The following is a 17903-nucleotide window of genomic DNA, read 5'->3' as shown; positions in this document are numbered from 1 at the left end:
CACAAACCCAAAGTTATGTCCACCAACTCTTGAGCTTAGTTAAGAAATAACAAGATTCTTATGTAATGTGGATAAATTTGACAACAACTGACAGTTGTGATGGTGTCCAACGAAATCAAATTAGTGTTCCCTTAAAGCATTTTGTCCCCGAATGTCTGAGCACATGTGTGGTTGCGTGTGCGTCACGTGCGTACCACTGTGCGTCCTGTGAGCAGTGAGTCACACAGGAAGTCACAGTCTCAGTGATTGTGGCACATGTGCAAACATCCAGTGGATTTACTATCATCCAGGACCCCACATGGAGGATTTGAAACGTGTCTGAGCCCGAGTTTTCACATTCTGGCTTCACCACCTGTTACAGTCACACCATTACGCACTCCTAAGATCTTCTGAGTCATTGACAGAAGTGTCTTGTCCAAGAGAGGGTTTAAAGAAGCAGAAAGCACGTATGTGCGAGAGAAAAGAATCTTGACAGATGTTCATGCAGGGCAGCTGTTTTGACCATTTGGCTCTTACCCTTTGTATTCAGATTCACAAACACCAGTCACAAGAGCATGCATACATACTATGAGAGGACAACAGTAACAGAACGCAACCTGAAAACTAAATGGCAGGAGGCACACCTCAGTGGTCTGTTGACTTTTCCCATTGATTTTGTGGGAAAGCCCAAAGTACAATGTGTGTCTGTTGTATTTATTAGACCTTAGCTTCTGGAGCAAGGGGACCAATATGTGTGAGGGTCTGTTATTTAATTAGAAATATCTATTGTTTTCTGATCTTGAGAAAGTTCAGGATACTATATAGGGGGATAGTCACACCATTCATGTACAGGTTCTTTCTGGATACTCCTGTGTTTTCCTACAATAAAAACAAACTTGATTGTTATTTGTATCGATAACCAATAATTTAAGTACATGAAATATGGTTTGCTTAGGGGTACAAAATGAAACAATAACAAAATACAATGGCAAGAAATGAGTGTATGAATTTGCAAAGGGGTGAACTGACCTGGAGTCCTTCTCAAGTGCATGTCTGCTTTTTCTATGCAACACGAAAATTTGAATACTTGGTGTGAATCACTGTGGCACTTGCTCAGTGTTTGTAATGCAAAAACCCCCCACAAAAAACAAACAAACAAAAAAAAACCTTCTAACCTTATCCAGGGCCAAGGCTGCGGTATAATAAATGTAAATGAGTGAAAATGTGAACATTTCAAACCCAGAATCTTAAGTGTGACACTGTGGTGCAAATGACCTCAAAATAAACAGGTACAATTCTATTTCATTATATTAGGATATCATCAAAAACTTGATTTATTTCAGAAATTCAAATGAACAAGTAAACATCATATAGTATACATTATTTATGATGACATGTAGTATACACACAGACTGATTTTAATCATTTGCCTCAGTTAATTTTGATGAATGTAGTTTACATTTAATCAATGTAAGCTACATGGAAACCCAAAAGGAATTTCCACAATTAATTTGAATATTGAATAAGAGCAATAAAACAGGATTAATACTAAAATGTTGCAGCCTGCACAATCATGGGAAGATTGTTATTTAGGAGAAAAAGATACATGGAATTTCTAATTAAGTCACATAAATGATAATTATTTTTATAATATGTTCTGTTTGTAGCTCCACTTTTTGAAAGTTAGATTTTTTGTCACTGTGGTGAAACTTTTAAAGCTTAGTCAGGCAGAAAGTTCTCTTTTTAATGATCACATGTACAGCAGAGAGGCAGTTTAAAAGAAACTCTAATTACAGCCCATTAATCCGCCGAATAATGTATATTAGTTTTTCCTTCTTTTTTTTCCCATTGCGCATCTGGTTGTCCTGTCATTGAAACTTAGGAAGCATAAGGCGACACATAGTTGTGCCAAGATCCAAGACCAAGGACGCTGTGCCTCTGATGCCTCGAGGCCAGCCACACTTTGTGTCAGTGAAGCCCTTCTCCTCGGTGCTGAGCTTGTTATTTCATACTGCTCCTATTTTTACAAGACAGAAACCAAGGTTTTCGCTCACTCATGGATGACACACAACCCACGTGCTCTTTCCATTGCCTTGGGTTGCAGAATTCTTTTAAACGAGTTGCACAACCCCATCTCCTGAACAAGATCTTAGCTGGAAATTTTCACTGTTGTAATGAGAATGACACAAATTCAGTTACCTAAAACTATACATTGTGCAGTGAATGAATACTTTGTAGAGGAGAGGACACTTTGCTGCATTAGTCACCCTCGCCAACACATCATAAAAGAGCTACCACCCACCCTCTGAAATCCCTCCTGACGCTTCTTGACCTTTGAGTTTAGTTCTCTGAAGTCTGAGATGAAGGTCTCAGAAATTATATGGTAAAGTTGGCCATTCTTAAGAGATGAGGTGATCATTTATGCTGGATGTGGAAAAAAAGGTGTATGATGTGACAAGTTTTGCGTTTTTTATATTTGGATATTTGTATGGATAGTTAATATAATCTGTAACAATAAAAATAAATTTGGATCTTATTAGCTTTAAACAATGAACGTAAGAAAATACATTTTAACATTTTATATAAAATGTAATAAAAATGTTTCTGGGTAAAAATCTCACATATATTCCCCCTAAAAAAATAGCTAAAATTCAGTAAAGGCAGATCCTACAGTATATCAACAATATCGTGAAGCATTTGGAAACTTCGCCCTTTTTATATCTCAGACATCTAGCATGTAGTGCTTTTGATCATTAGAGTGAACACCAAGTTGAGATGAAACGAGTCACCTGAGGCCTTCAGAAAAAAAAAATATTTATGCAATTCGTGAGTCTCTAAAGGGATTTATAAAGGAAGAACTGGGAATAATTTCAAGTTGGAGAACTTTCCAATTAGCGTCCAATCAATAAAGAACATAGACACAGTAGAACCAAAGACCCAGGATTATAAAGGCACAAGGAATTTTGCCTGCTTTCAGAGGTTGCTTCAGGAATATGTAAGGTTATCTGTGAAAGGAAATACATCTGAAACAGAACGAGACACCGCAATATAACAATATGAAATAAAAGGTCCTTGAATGAAACAAAAGCCTTGGGGGTGATTTTAAACGAGCTATACGAAAAACTTCACCTAGTGTAAATTTGTAGACTCTTTCTTGACTCTGTTATGTAGGCCTAGGCCAGTATGATAACCCACGTATTGACCAGACTGCTCCTGTGGGTGTCTGTCTAATATGAAGAGGCTGTAGTTATTGGCCAAGGAAGGGGCAATCTGACTCATTCTGAATTGCTACTGTCATGCCCCTCGGTCTCAATGTGACAGTAAGACGACCTGACAGTCATGTGACCCAGAAAACTCCCTCCATGTGACGCTATGGAAACCCCAAACTGTTTTCATCGTGTTCATTGAGTTTTAGTATCTCGGATCAAACCAGCTCATTGATCATCACGGCTGTTTCCAATCAAAGCCTCTGAGGCGTCAGTAACAGTGCAGCTGAGATGGAGGAGGTCGATCACTGGTTTTAATGTTTGTTTGGTTGACTTTGTCCATTTTTTGGCTTGGTTAGGCAATCGACAGGTGAGTTATGTAGGAACAGTGGTCACACCCTCTGTAAAAGTATTCACACCCATTGAACTTTTTTACATTTATCAAGGTACAACAATTGCTAGTGTGGTTTATGCAATACATGTTATTTTATGCAATACACCAAGACACAATAGGGTATAATTATGTAGTAGAAAACTAAATTTACACATCAGGTAAACACACAAATGCCAAAAAAACAAAAAAAGAAAAAAGAAAGAAAAACGACGTGCTGGCAGTATCATAGTGTATGGATAATTATTTTCGGGACAGAGAGCCTGGACTGAGTTAAAGGGAAGATGGATGAAGCTACGTATATGAAATTTCTAAAGAATACTTGTTAGAGGTTGCAAAGAAGTTTGCCTTCCAGCAGAACAATGACCCTAATAATAATTTTTAAAAAATACGGTAAAATGTAAGGACAGCACAGCCATGTTGATCACTCCAGCTTTCACTGTGGTTACACTGTTTTCTTCAGTTAAAGAAGGATCCTTCTATATATTTCTTACTCCTTGAAGCAAAGTGAAACAGTAGGTGATTAATTGTGACAGGAATAAATCGATTGGCTTATACAGTAACAGGCTGGATATATTACCATAATTTCCTAACAGAAAATGAAGAGGGAGAGAAGATAGAGAGGACCCGTGGAGATTAATATTCCCATCTGCACCCTGCTGACTTGGATCCCTCAGCAAAACATGGTTGATACCTTCATTCTCTTGTTTTCTAATGACTGCTGTTCTTTCTGCATGTGGAGATTTATCCTCCTGAATGTCAGATTTACTCAGTCAGACATTAATCGCCAACTTTGAATGCAAATCAAAGCTCTGTAAACCTATTTCTGCACAGAGGGAGATCTTCTGCACCCAGAGGAGAAAAAACAATGTCCTTCTTTTCTGAGTCTCGCAGCAGTGGTTGCAACCTGCCCCCATTTCTCGGGTGCGGCACTGGGGTACGTTCAAATATTTAGCTTTGTGCACCCGACCAACTTATTTTGCAATGGATGAAAAATTGGTTTGTCTGGGAAAAAGAGCATCCAGCACCACAGCTTTAGTAAGACAGTAAGGTTCCATGTCTGCACAGTAACCCTTATTTGTCCTACTTACTATTTGAATCTTTCTCCTCACCCTCATTCACACGCGCACACACACACACACACACACACGCACACATCCCCGAGCACAGAAGTCATGATGGGCTTGGCAGCCCTGCTGATGTGATTTGGCAGTATTGGGGCATGATTCCTGCTGAATGCCCTGAAATGTTGTTTTCCCTGAGCCACCCCATTCCCACTCTGTGTCCTCTCCCCGCAGTCAACACCCACTACCACCATCTCACCAAGCATGTTCATTTAAGTGTTTACGATAGAAATACTTGCAAAGAAATATGGAGACCAAACCACCCACAATTTAATTTATGAATACAGAAATTTGCTTAAAAAATAGAAGCAAATGCATTTAAAGATACTTCAGGCTCATGAGGATCAGTGTAAATTTGTCCTGGCTATGGAACAGCGGACCAAATTTTTATAAGTGGAAGTCCACTTATATTGTCCATATTTATAGGGGTAGAGGGTGTTTGATTAGACCTGATCCTCCTCCACAATAAAGTAGATAAAAATGTATCCTGGTGCGCATTTCTCTGGAAGTTTTTCAGACATGGGTGCTGGGAGGTGCAGCCGTGGATCCAGGACATGCCCCGAAGAGGGTGCACTGTAAATCTCTTCTGGGCTTGGTACGCCTCGGGATCCCGAGAATGAATCAGCGAGTTTTGATGGGGAGAGGGATGATGCCTGAGTTTCCCTCCTGGATTTGTTAACCTGCTCCTGGATAAGAGGAGGGCAATAATTGTCTGGCTGGATGGATTGAGGTCCCTGTGACATGGGATGGTCCTCTTTCAACTATAACTTATTTTAGATTACACATCAGGTAAACACACAAATGCCAAAACAAATAAGGAAAAAAGAAAGAAAAACAATGTGCTGGCAGCATCATAGTGTATGGATAAAATCAGAACAAACTGATTTAAAAAAAATAACTGTTCTAATAAAATGATTGAAAACACAAAACAACCATCATTTTTAAACACCAGCATGTGATTTTCATTAGAGGCAGGGGACATAATAGGATGGTAGCTGAGTCAGCTCTGCTTCTACTGTTTTTATGTTGTTGTGATCATTCACCAGTGTTTGTCAATTGTTTTCAAAATGTTTGAGTGGTATAGCTAAATATAATCATCATAAATCATAAATGAAGGTGTAGTGTTTTGAGTTATATTCATGCAGATGCATCAATAAAAAAAATCACAATAAAACACCTCTAATTTGATTCAAAAGCTACAAATCATCTGTGAATGACAATTTTTCTTAAAGCTTAGGTCTTGTGAACAGTTGCCATAGCAAAATGCATATACTCAAGGATCCCCTTGGATTTTACCATTTGGAGTAATTTCTTTTAACACAACCTGGAACCCTGAACCCACACAATATTCATTTCTAATTCTAATTTCTAAAAAATATATATTTTTTGCTTGTTTGTTATTTTATTTTTCTTCTAATCTGTGTAAAGCACTTTGAATTACCCTGTTGCTGAAAATGTGCTCTAGGAATAATATTACTTTGTCTTAATTGAATAACTGCCGATAGAAATATATGCTGTAAATGTTTTATCAACGTAACAAGGTTTAAGTCTTGGTAAATGAAACTATGACATACTGACCTGCTCATATATCTTAGATTTCTGAAGTTGCAAGTAAATCTTGTCACAACTTGTGTGTCATATACAGGAATGCTGAGCAGCAATGGTTTCACGGGCTCATCCCAGAACTACAGTACCCTGCTGCTAGAGGAGGAGACTGGGCGTCTCTATGTGGGAGGCAGAGGAGCTTTATATGCGCTGAACACCTCCAACATCTCCACATCTGCAAACCTCACTGTAAGTGTGTACTGCAAGCCCAAATAAAGGTCACTTATTTCCTTTCTCTGAAAAAAAAGCAAAACTAATTTAATGAGAGATGAAAAAAACTAATAATAGCCTTAAGCAAACAGTCTGAGTAAATCCGGATTTTATGTTCATTGGCTTAACTGCACCAAGAGTTTATTTAAGGCTTTGCTGGATTTAATGAAGTAGTCAGAAAATAATGTCTGTTGTGCTTCTCTTCCTGTTTATCTGACTCATTCACGCTTTTGTTTTCCATTATTTATTTCCGTGACGTTTCTGTCTGTCTATAGAGCCAAATAATCAATTACCATGCCTTTCATTTACTGGTTTAACAGAGTCATCCTTATTACACCCCATTGTTTCCAGATTGATTGGATTGCCAGCCCCGAACAGAAGAAGCAGTGTTTAAATAAAGGCAGAAACAATCAGGTACATGCTTACATCCTTAAATATACTCCTTTCATTTTCTTTCCAAAGAGGTCTGTTTGTTCACATGATTCTTATTTTTTAGACACCAACTACTTTGTAGTTTTCTTCCTCTAAAATCTGCATGCAGTTACCAGCAGCCTGACCTTTTGTTACTAATTATGACAGCGTTATTTTCTGCTAAAAACCCTGATAAAGTGGTCTGTGTATTGGAAAGAATGAATAACCAGTTATTCTTTGTTCTCTGCAGACAGAATGTTACAACCACATCCGCTTCCTGCAGCGATTCAATGAAACTCACCTGTACGTCTGTGGAACAAATGCCTTCAGACCTCTCTGTGCTTACATAGTAAGACTTGCTGCACTTTAACTTTAAGCAAATATATTTCAATGCTATGCAAGTTTTAAACTTATTTATTTCTTTATAAATGCTTCCAATTTGCTTCCAATCAGTTTCATGTACTGAGAATCAATTGATCTTGATCAATATTGATGGATTCCCAAAAATGTTTACATCTAGGAAAAGTTTTTCAATGTTTTCCTCCCACTTAATTTTCCTTTAATTTTCTTGCATGTAGAGTTCTGCTAAAAGCCAGCTTTATTAGAAGTCACCTTTAATTACCCTTTTAAGAGCATCCCTTTTGGAGGCTCTTATTAATCGTTTGCACCAAAACTGTTTTCCCCCATGATCCTATGCTTTCCACAACATTTTGTGGAAAATATAACTTTTTCTCTCTTTATAATAGTTTGATATTCTGAGGAATTTAATTTTTGCTTTTTGTGAGCTAAAAACTCATGTCAAAATCGACTCAAATTAATGCTCAAAATAAATCACCTGATGTACATGAGTTTATATTTCTGAAATGAATTACTGAAATAATTGCTATTCTGATCTATTGAGATGCACTGAGATGCACGCACAGTTCTGCAGACCTAAATAACTAGTATCTGAAATATATTTCAGAAATCAGAAAAAAAAAAAAAGATTTAGCAGACCAGAATTCGTATCTGCCATAAACAAACTAAAATGTTTCTTTGGACCCAAAACTGACAGAAAGTCTGAAGGATTATTGGAACATATGACGATTTGGAAGCAAAAGAAAAAATTAGATTTGAGTTAAAAGTAAAATATATACAAAAAATCTATATGTATATTGTCTCATCTCTTTTACAGGATACAGAAAGGTTTAACTTCTCATCTGGTTTTGAAGAGGGAAGAGACAGATGTCCATATGACCCAGCTAAGGGATTCACTGGCCTCCTCATTGGTACGTCTCTGCAGCTTGCATTCAGATGTGGGTTGGGATTCAAAGAAGCTAGTGAAAAAAAATAGTCTCTCTTAAAATAGAGAGACTATTCCAATGTTTATCATTGCTGATTTTGTTGCTTTATTGTGGGCAACGAGTAAGGCTGTCTACTACTCTCATTTGCATATCAATATTTTTTATCCTCCTACAAACCATTTTTTTAATGGGTCACGCAGATGGTGAAATGTTCACAGCCTCTCAGTATGAGTTTCGGAGTTCACCCGACATCCGCAGAAATTTCCCCTTCCCTACTCTCAGGACAGAGGAGGCTCCAACCCGCTGGCTTCTGGGTGAATATACAATGATCTATAAGTATGCTACGTGTTATTTTTGTATTCTGAATATCTGTGGTAAGATAATATTTTCTATTGAGTCCCTTTCAAAAATTATCACACTCCTTGAACTTACACATCATAATTAAGTAAACTGCCAATAGTATAAGTTTGTTTTAATAGATAAAATTGTAGTAAGTATGTATATTTACACCCTATTACTCTGAAAGCTTTAAATAAAATATGGGGACGTGGCAGCATCATGCAGAGAGGCAAACCTTACTGCAAATAACTGAGCAGAAGTGGATGGTTCACTATCCAGCAGCACAGATAGTGAACCATCTATCTGTGCAACCAGAGCTACAGTGGAAGTTTAGATCAAAATATATTCATTTGTTAGAACGGCCTAGTCAAACTTCAAAACTAAATCAAACTGAAATTCTGTGGCAAGACTAGAAAATAAATGTTCACTAACATTTTCCAACTAATCTCACTGAGATTGAATTGTTCTGGAACGAATAATGGAGATATTTCAGTCAATATATGTGCAAAACTAGCAATCCAAACGACTAAGCAAACACTGTTTTTTGCAATGTGTTGACTTATGGACATATCAGTGTTTTGTGTATGAAAAGACATTCATATATTTTCTTCCAGTTTCCTAAACTGCATTAACAAAAAAAAATGTGGTTGCTCTGGAAAAAAGAAGTGTGAATGCTTTTGCAAAGTACAGTATTTCATTCATTCACTGTTAACCAGAATACTTGACTTGAAAATAATATACATAAAAGATGAACTGCAGCTGAAATGTTATTGTTGTGATTCAATCATATCTACAGCGCTACATCTTCAGTTTCCAAGGAGACCCTTTCCTGGCTGCTAATAGTTTTGTGTTTGGACATGTGGATCTGTGTACAGAGGCAGACTTCGTGGGCTCTGTGCTGCTGAAGGAGAGCATCAACAGCTCCATCGGCGATGATGACAAGATCTACTTCTTCTTCACGGAGAGAAGCCAGGAGCAGATTGCTTATCCCAGTCAGACCAAGGTGTCTCGGGTCGCTCGAGTCTGCAAGGTCAGAGAGCACACCGGGCAAAGCTTGAGTGAAAATGTTCATATTAATGCTCTCCCAAGAAAAAATGATTTACGAGTCGGACCACAGGGAGACATAAAGGAAGATGAAAAACACCAGCCATCAAAGAACAAAAATCACAGAATTATTTCCCCAGTTACACCAGTGACTCGGGGTGACGTGAGCTGCCACTGGTTGCTGGTAGTCAAGTCCTCACTGAATGAAGTAGCAGTTGGACGTCTCGAATTGCCGCAGCTCTTTTTGTGCTGCTGTTTCTAGGCAAACCACAAGCCTACATACTTGTACATCCAAAAGCAAACCTTTTCCTTTTTTTCCCTACCAAATCAAATCCTCCCTGTCTCTACATGTCCTCCTCTCACTTCATTTGACATCATACCACCACATTTTTCTTTTGTTTTTTTTTCTCTCTCTCTCTCTCTCTGGATGCTGGTGTGAGTGTGGTTAGAGTGTTTTTATGTTGAAATTGTATTTTCATTGATCAAAGAAGTGACTTAGAGACTCAGTTGGTGATGGAGCTTGATTTCTTATTGTTAAAACCTGTAGAAAGGACAATTTGCAACAGAACTGAATAGGGAAAAGAGCCACTTTGGAACGCCCAATTATAGTAAAAGACAAATCATTCAGAGCAGGAGAGTATTCAAAAGATTTTTGTATCAGTACCAAACTGAACCCTGTTGGGGGAGAACTAGAAAACTTAGAAAATGTTAATTCATTGCCGTTGGTTTTTTGTCAAGTATAAAAGTTGCAGACATGAATTTTGCAACTTTTACAGTGATTCATGCCCCACGGACAGACAGCCTACCATCTGTCAGCTTTTCGTACTTTTCTAATTCTGTTTATCAGTTAACAGAAAAAAAAGATAACCTGTGCAAATACAAACTTATCAAATGATTTAATTTATTAAATAAATATAGGACTGGAAGGAGGTGGAAGAGCTTGATTGTTCTGCAGTATATCGATCACAGACCACTCTGACACCAAATAGTTTCAGTTTTCACAAATATGTAAAAAAAAAAAAAAAAAAAAAACACACGAACATATGTATTTTAATAAATGTAACATCCTGCAGTTGTAAGGCTAAAAATCTCTCAACTGATCTCATTTGTCCTAATGATGTTATTCTGGAAGCCTTTGGCTTCATCCAGATGCAGCTTTGCAAAGTCTTGCTCAGAGAGGCGGAGACAGCCCCTCCAAGCAATACAGACTTGCAAAACACAAGCTTTATCTTTAGGGCAAAACTGATTACACAACTGCTGACATTTTTCAAGCTTTTCTTTTTACAGGATTTCTAAAAAAATTTAAATATTTATTTAGTGGTCAGTTCTGGGTCCAAAAGGAGTCTTTTTTCGTAATAAGGCCTTTGCATCTCACTTCATCAGAGCTGCAGAGTTGTCAGAACAGTCGAGAAAGTAATAACTCAGTCTGAAGTAGGCCACAGCAGCACATGCAGATGTCGAGCCAGTCCCTAGCCAGGCAATACACTGGTTGCAGGAAGATCTACAAATAGAGGAGACAGACATTTGCCTCTGGCCTATAACCACTGAGGAGTTATTTTTCTGAATCTAATCATTGTTCCTTATTGTCATCAAGTTCCTTACCAGTCATCGCCTGTTTTCACTAAAAATTGGAGTGCAATACATACATTTTGGGTTCATAAACTGACCCAAAAGCAGAAATCGCTGCCATAACAAAGTCATCATGATGCCCCGATCATTTGGATGTTCCATATATATTAAGCAGCAGCTAAAAATCTTTTTTTCAGTGCCTTTTCTGTTCAGCGCAGAGAACATCATCTTTCCCACAGGCATATATTACATTGCTCTGCTGCAATTTTTGACTCTTCCTCCCTTCTTGTGCTTTGATTGACAGAAATTGTAATCTGCCACTACATCCCTTAAGCTCCGTACACAATAATAACCTAGAATCATCTTTGGATGAAATACTTATTTTCTCATGATTATCCAGGACCACGCTTTGTTAGTGACATTTTATATTGTAAAAAAACTGTCTTCATCTTTTCCCTTTTCTATTAAAAAGAAATATCAGCGTTGATGGAAGCATCTTAATATGCAAGGGGTGTGTGTGGGGGCGTGCGTGCGTGTGTGTGTGTCGTATGTTGATTTTCAACACTTTGCCATTTGGTGTGGGAGGCTGAGGCAGGCGGTGCGGACTGATGTATGGCAGACGTCCCCCAACAACTCAAACACAGAAAGATGAGGCTGAAAGCCCCAGACACAAAAAATGAGTGTCTACCTCTGAACAAACAACACTAGAGCACAATTTTCCTGCGGTACCCTTTAACACTGTGGATGAAACGTAATTAGGGAAAATGCAGCTGTTTCAGTCTGCTTTATAAGATGTATATATCTCCCATTTATTGAGATGCATAGGTGCATCTCAATAAATGCACCTATGCATCTGGGAGGGTGTAATGAACCATATGGAGGTGCATCTCAATAAAGTTAGTTGTTCAGTGAAAGTGACATCCACACATTATCTACATTAACTGCACATACGATATATTTATACATTTCAATAGTATATTTCTGGTGATTTTGATAATTATGGCTATGACTCATTGATAATAATCCATTGAGTCTGTGAAGGTTTTTTAGGCATGAAGTAGTCAAACATTTCTTGCCAGACGACTGCTCTAGCAAGTCAAACTAACACCATCAGATGACATGATGTCTCAAACCATCACTGACTGTTAAAGCATATTAGATTCTGTTTGTCTCAATTTTTTTCTTGAAGCTCTGGGACTCTTTTTCCCTAGGAGAATGTAAAATCGTCTTTCTTCTAAAAAGTTCATTTTGGACCACGGAGCAGTAGTTCTGGTCATTCAATCCTCAGCCTAGTTAAGATGCTTTTGATGATGTCTCTGGGTCTGAAGTGGCTTAAAACAAGGAACACAATTTCCCTTCCCCTCAGGTTTCCATTAATAGACTTGAATTCAGCCCTCTGAACAACCAGCTTCTCTTGCAATAGCGTTTTGTTGGGTACCTGCCTTGCGGAGGGTGTAATGAACCATATGGAGGACAACTGTCAAGTCAGCGGTCTTCCGCTTCCAGAGCTTCTGGTTGTAATGTATCTCAAATACAGAGACGACATAGACGGGATCATGGTGCAATAAAGATTTAATAACAGATTTAGAAACCAGGCAACAGGAGACTGAGGCAACAGATGATCTCATGCTGATTGATAAAACTCAGAGCTATTTCTGCTGGGGAGGCTGATGATTACTGGAGTATAACACAAGTGAGAGACAGCTGCAGGAGTACAGAGAACTGATGCTCTGAGAAGAAGGTACCAGCAGAACAAGAGTAGACACTAAAAATAACCAGAAATGTAGAACAGGGGAAAGCACTAACACACATAAGACCAAAGGTAGACCAAAATACTAAACTAAAGTCATACGGATCCACAAGAAACAGATTATGAATACTGCATGAGTGTAAAGGTCATAATATAACCATAGTGTAACATACCAGTTTTTTAAAATTAATATTTAAAAAATTTTTCTTGTGTAATGTTTTTATTTTCTGACAATCAGCTCCTGTAAACTGTAAACTACAATCAAATAAAACAGAAAAAAGCTCAAACTGTTTCATTCTGTCTATAAAGAATCCACATATTTGAGTTTAACTTCTTAATTAAATGTTCTGCTTGAACTTAATCTGAAGTGGAGTTTGTGGAGTGACTGTGCAGCCAAAAATGTATCCACTCAATCTGGTGTCTACGTGTCCATTGCTTCCTCTGCCTGCAGAATGACTGGGGTGGCCAGAGGACTCTGCAGCGGAAGTGGACCACCTTTCTTAAGGCCAGAATGGTGTGTTCAGTCCCAGAGTATGAGCTTCACCTCAATGTCCTGCGTGATGTGTTTGTCCTGCAGGGGAGAGACGTGCAAAGCAGCATCTTTTATGGTGTTTTTGGCTTGGAATGGTAAGGGTTTATATGTTTATACACACAAATAATTAGTTTCCAAATTAGTTTAGGACAAAAGCGATAAATGGTGCAAATTAAAAACAAAAGTAGTTACTATGAACTGAAAAACAGGCAAAAATATTTACTATGAAACTGCAGTGGAAATTCTTTATTTCTTCTCTTTTTTACTTTTCTTTTTTCCGAACATGTACATGAGCTCAAGCGTGAAAGAATGAGTAAGCCCCTGAGCCATACTGGTCACCAGTTGTGAGGCTTGCAGACTCAGGTTTCACTTGGTTCTCATTTTTCTCAGGTGAATGCTTTGATGACTGATGTGGGGACACAATGAATTTAAGAATCTGACACACACTCTTTATTTCCCTCTCTTACTCCCTGAGTTTACTAATCTCACCTTTAGGGCACCAGACTAGGAGCCACCTGGTTTGTGATTACCAGTTTCTGATCTTGTCTTTTCACAGGTTTGGTACCAAAAACAGATCCGTTCTCCTTATGACTGAGAGGGAGGGAATTATTTTAGTTTTGCATATTTGGTGAAGAGAACCAGTGGTTATTCTTGGTGTGGATGATGGGACTAGATACTGATAGCAAACTGGGAAACCTGCATCTACTGTCTATTTTTTTTAAAGATTAGGCCTTTCATCCTGGCTGCAAGTTTCTGGATGAATATGATAACTTCCTATTGATCTTTGACTTGTCACTGATGATCTGTACTGTGTCTGAAAGTGGATCTTGGCGGCGCTAGCTTCTTCTTAGATCTCTCTGCATCATCCATCCTGATGGGTGTCCTCTGGACATGTCTTTGGGGTGTTGGATTATATTTCAGGAAGAATATCAAAGCATCCGCCATCTGCCAATACGCCTTCTCAGATGTGCGCAGAGTGTTTGAAGGACCATTCATGGAGGTGCAGGACTCGAAGTGGAGGGAATATACAGGAAAGGTTCCAGAACCAAGACCTGGATCAGTAAGTTTCATCTCTTGTCTGAACTCTGAGACATTTTATCAACCTTTTATAGGTAAAACACTTGGATTATGTTTTCCCCTACAGTGTATAACAGACGTACACAGGTCCCAGGGCATAAACTCCTCTCGAGACCTCCCAGATAGCGTGCTCACATTCGCCAGGAGGCATCCGCTGATGGCTAAGCAGGTTCACCCAGTAGACCTGCGGCCACTTATGTTCAAGAGGAGCGTCAACTACGTCAAGATCGTCGTGCACAAGGAGCCGGCGTTAGATGAAAACCTTTACACTGTCTTGTTTCTGGGAACAGGTGAAGTTCAGACAACTCCTAATAGTGACTGTTTATCATATTCATCATCTTAGTGTAATACTTGTGTGTCTTGTCTTGCAGATGATGGGTGGTTGCACAAAGCTGTGGAAGTCGGTGGACAGATGCATATCATAGAGGAGCTGCAAATATTTGCCAAACCACAGCCAATAGAGAGCATGGTGATATCTGCAGTACAGGTATTTACAGATTCAGTGCCTTGAGTCATCCCTCTTGTTTTTCTCTCAGGTTATCGACATTCATTTTGGCATTTAAAAGCAATTTTTGATCTGCAGTTGCATAAGGCGTTCTGAGGATCTTTATAAAGATGTTCTGACTGTGCATTGCACTGTTGTCGAAGGCACAACAGCTGTCAAGTCAAGCCAAAATTGAAGTAATTTAGTTCATTAACTGTTTTTTTTTTGGGATTGACAGAGAAGCATCTACATCAGTTCCTACTCTGGCGTGATCCAGGTACCAATGTCCACCTGTCCGAGATACACTTCCTGTTACGACTGCATATTTGCCAGAGACCCATTCTGCGGCTGGGATGGAAGAGTGTGTGTGGAAATATCGTCACGTTCACAGAGGTGAGGCAACAAGGACACAAAAGCACCTTCAAATGTGCAGCGTTTTTCATAAAGGTGCATACAGAAAACAAAGATCACACTCATGAAAAAAAAAGATTAGAAATCTACATCCTTTAGGTTCTACACACCATTTACATTTTAGTATTCGATATAAACTGAAAAAGCATCAATATATGGTTAAATCATATTCACTGAGCTTATTAACAGATTTAGAATTTTTACAGTGCTTTGGTCTGGATGTATGTCCTCCCTCTGTCCCCACAGCAATATCAAAGCATGATTAATCATTTATATATACAGCCTCTTCTCGTCCAAAGCAGTTTCTGTGAAAACAGGTCTAAGACACTGTGGCTGGCCTGGATTATGTTTTTTATCACTTCTGTGACACTAAGCAGGAGCTTCAGCAGAAAAAAAGTTTTTATAGTTTGGATGGATAATGAGCCTGAATGCAGTAGGCGGAGCATGTAATTAGGAATAATATATAATTAGTTTTAGAAATTCAAAACTTGAACAATAAGTAGTTAAAATCTGTTTGATGTTGTACATCACTTTTCTTTTTTTTTTTTTTACATTTATGTTTCAAAATAATATTTTCATGGGTTTAGGGAGCTTGTTGAAGGCAGACACGGCCATTTGTCACACTATGTTTATGAGGATCTCTGTAAGTGCAACCTCAGTTGTTTTGAAGTTAGTGTCACATAACAGTGCTTCAGCCACATATATCTGCCTTCCATCATCAATAGCCACTTATCCATGCAGAGTTGTGAGGGGTGAGTGCTATGAGGGGGCTGGTGCCCACCTCCGACACCCATTAGACGAAGACAAGCAAACATGCTGACACACAATTTAGAGCAGGGCAAATTGGAGGAACCAATTAACCCAACAGCCAAGTTTTTCGACTGTGAAAAGTATCCAGAGTATCCAGAGAGAACCCGTGCATGCAGAGGGAGAACATCTAAACCGCGGTTCCTCCGTGTAGCCAGCCATAAACCAACGGAATCACAAAGTGTAAAGCCATCCAAAACAAACACATACAGTGTGCTCAGTCCTCCATTTGGGACTGTCTCTCCTCATTCACTCTGCATCAGTGAGCAGCAGACATCTTAATCTCTATTAGTGCAGCAAACACTTCTGCCACTTCTCTGGATTTGTTGTACTCATGATGTCTGCTGGGGGAAAAATGCAACACAAAGAGAAGAATAATAATGAAACATATTACAAATCACAGTGTACACATCTGATATTTTAAACCTATCTTTTATAAAGTGTATGGAACAGCCTGTTCTTTGCTGTTGGAGAGCAGATATGGTGCTGGAAGAGATTTGCTCACCCACTATTCATTAAAGTAAATCGTCCAAGTGCGGAGGCTCCCTCTGCCAGTAGATTGCAGTGAGCTCAAGCAATGCAAAATGTTCTGCAGCATGAAAATACTTGCAAAATATGGCTGTTGGACTTTTGGTTTAGATAAGTCTGAATTTAAAGAAATCATCTGCTATTTAGGATCTTTGTTATAGATAAAAGTTTTAATAGTGATTGACTGGCAGCAGCGTATTTGTATGTTGCAAACTACCACTGCTTAAAAAAAAAAAACTTAGAGTTAATATGTTATTTGGAAACAATTTCCTAAACTGTGAGTTGCTTTTTTTTTTTTTTTACAAAAAAAAAGACATTCTTATTTTCCTCTGGTACAATATGTTTAGCTAGCTACTCGTTACAGCAGAATGCTATAAAACTGGTGTATTCTTGTTATTTATAAAGAACAGTGTGCATCAAACTGCTCTCATAAAACATTTCTCCTCCCAGGAAGGTTCTTAAATTTTATCAAGTCCCAAGCACAAACTTCTAAATATTTCTCTTGGAATTGTATTTCATGGACCAACTTAAAGTAGTGAATAAGTGTAAATGGGAAATACTGTCTTTAACTTCCTATCGTTTCTTATTTCTTCCTAGTAAGATATCTGGGAACAATTCTTAAAATCTAATTTCTTAAAGTCCATTGCATTCTAATATAGCTAAATGCATATTTTTCTAAAACCTTTCCTTTTTAGGTTAAACTTAACGCAGGACATCTCTAGAGGAACCAGAGGCTGTAAAGAGAATCCAGGAAATGGTATGTCTTACAACACACACACACACACACGCACACACACACACACACCTTTGCAATTATTATAAATCCATTATTCAACAGCCCTGACTCCTTTAAGTTTTAAAAAGTTCAATACTTAATTTGCCTCCCGCCCTTCTTTGATGAGTTTTCCTAATTTTTTTCACACTCAGATTAAAGGGTTAAACGAGTCCTTCTTATTCTGCCTGAAAAAGCCCAAGCTGTTGGCATTTGTGGAGGGATTTCATTAGGTGCACGTTCCTCACCCATCCCCCAGGTCCCAGCATACACATTTTAATCAGCTCCTCTCTTGCTGGAGGTCAGGCGGTCCTGCTGCTGCACTGCGGGGCTCGCTACATTTAAAGAAGCATGTGAGATGTGATAAAAAGTGATGCCTTA

General features: G+C 38.5%; 1 protein-coding gene across 2 annotated transcripts in view; it reads left to right on the top strand.

Annotated features, from left to right (window-relative positions):
- The window catches only part of sema4gb (sema domain, immunoglobulin domain (Ig), transmembrane domain (TM) and short cytoplasmic domain, (semaphorin) 4Gb), a 36077-nt gene that overhangs the window by 12192 nt on the left and 5982 nt on the right, over positions 1–17903 (top strand). For both annotated transcript variants that reach the window (XM_055042751.1, XM_055042752.1), the window contains exons 3-14: positions 6346–6494; positions 6867–6929; positions 7177–7275; positions 8101–8194; positions 8410–8523; positions 9424–9578; positions 13363–13538; positions 14365–14503; positions 14588–14810; positions 14892–15007; positions 15243–15397; positions 17446–17507. In XM_055042751.1, coding sequence (XP_054898726.1) covers positions 6346–6494; positions 6867–6929; positions 7177–7275; positions 8101–8194; positions 8410–8523; positions 9424–9578; positions 13363–13538; positions 14365–14503; positions 14588–14810; positions 14892–15007; positions 15243–15397; positions 17446–17507 — 1545 coding nt within the window. The remainder of the gene's footprint in view (positions 1–6345; positions 6495–6866; positions 6930–7176; positions 7276–8100; positions 8195–8409; positions 8524–9423; positions 9579–13362; positions 13539–14364; positions 14504–14587; positions 14811–14891; positions 15008–15242; positions 15398–17445; positions 17508–17903) is intronic.

Source organism: Poeciliopsis prolifica, unplaced genomic scaffold (assembly GCF_027474105.1).
Source record: "Poeciliopsis prolifica strain line A6 unplaced genomic scaffold, Auburn_PproV2 SCAFFOLD018, whole genome shotgun sequence".
Taxonomy (NCBI): domain Eukaryota; kingdom Metazoa; phylum Chordata; class Actinopteri; order Cyprinodontiformes; family Poeciliidae; genus Poeciliopsis; species Poeciliopsis prolifica.
The sequence above is the reverse complement of the archived record's forward strand: the minus strand, read 5'-3'. Positions and strand labels throughout refer to the sequence as shown.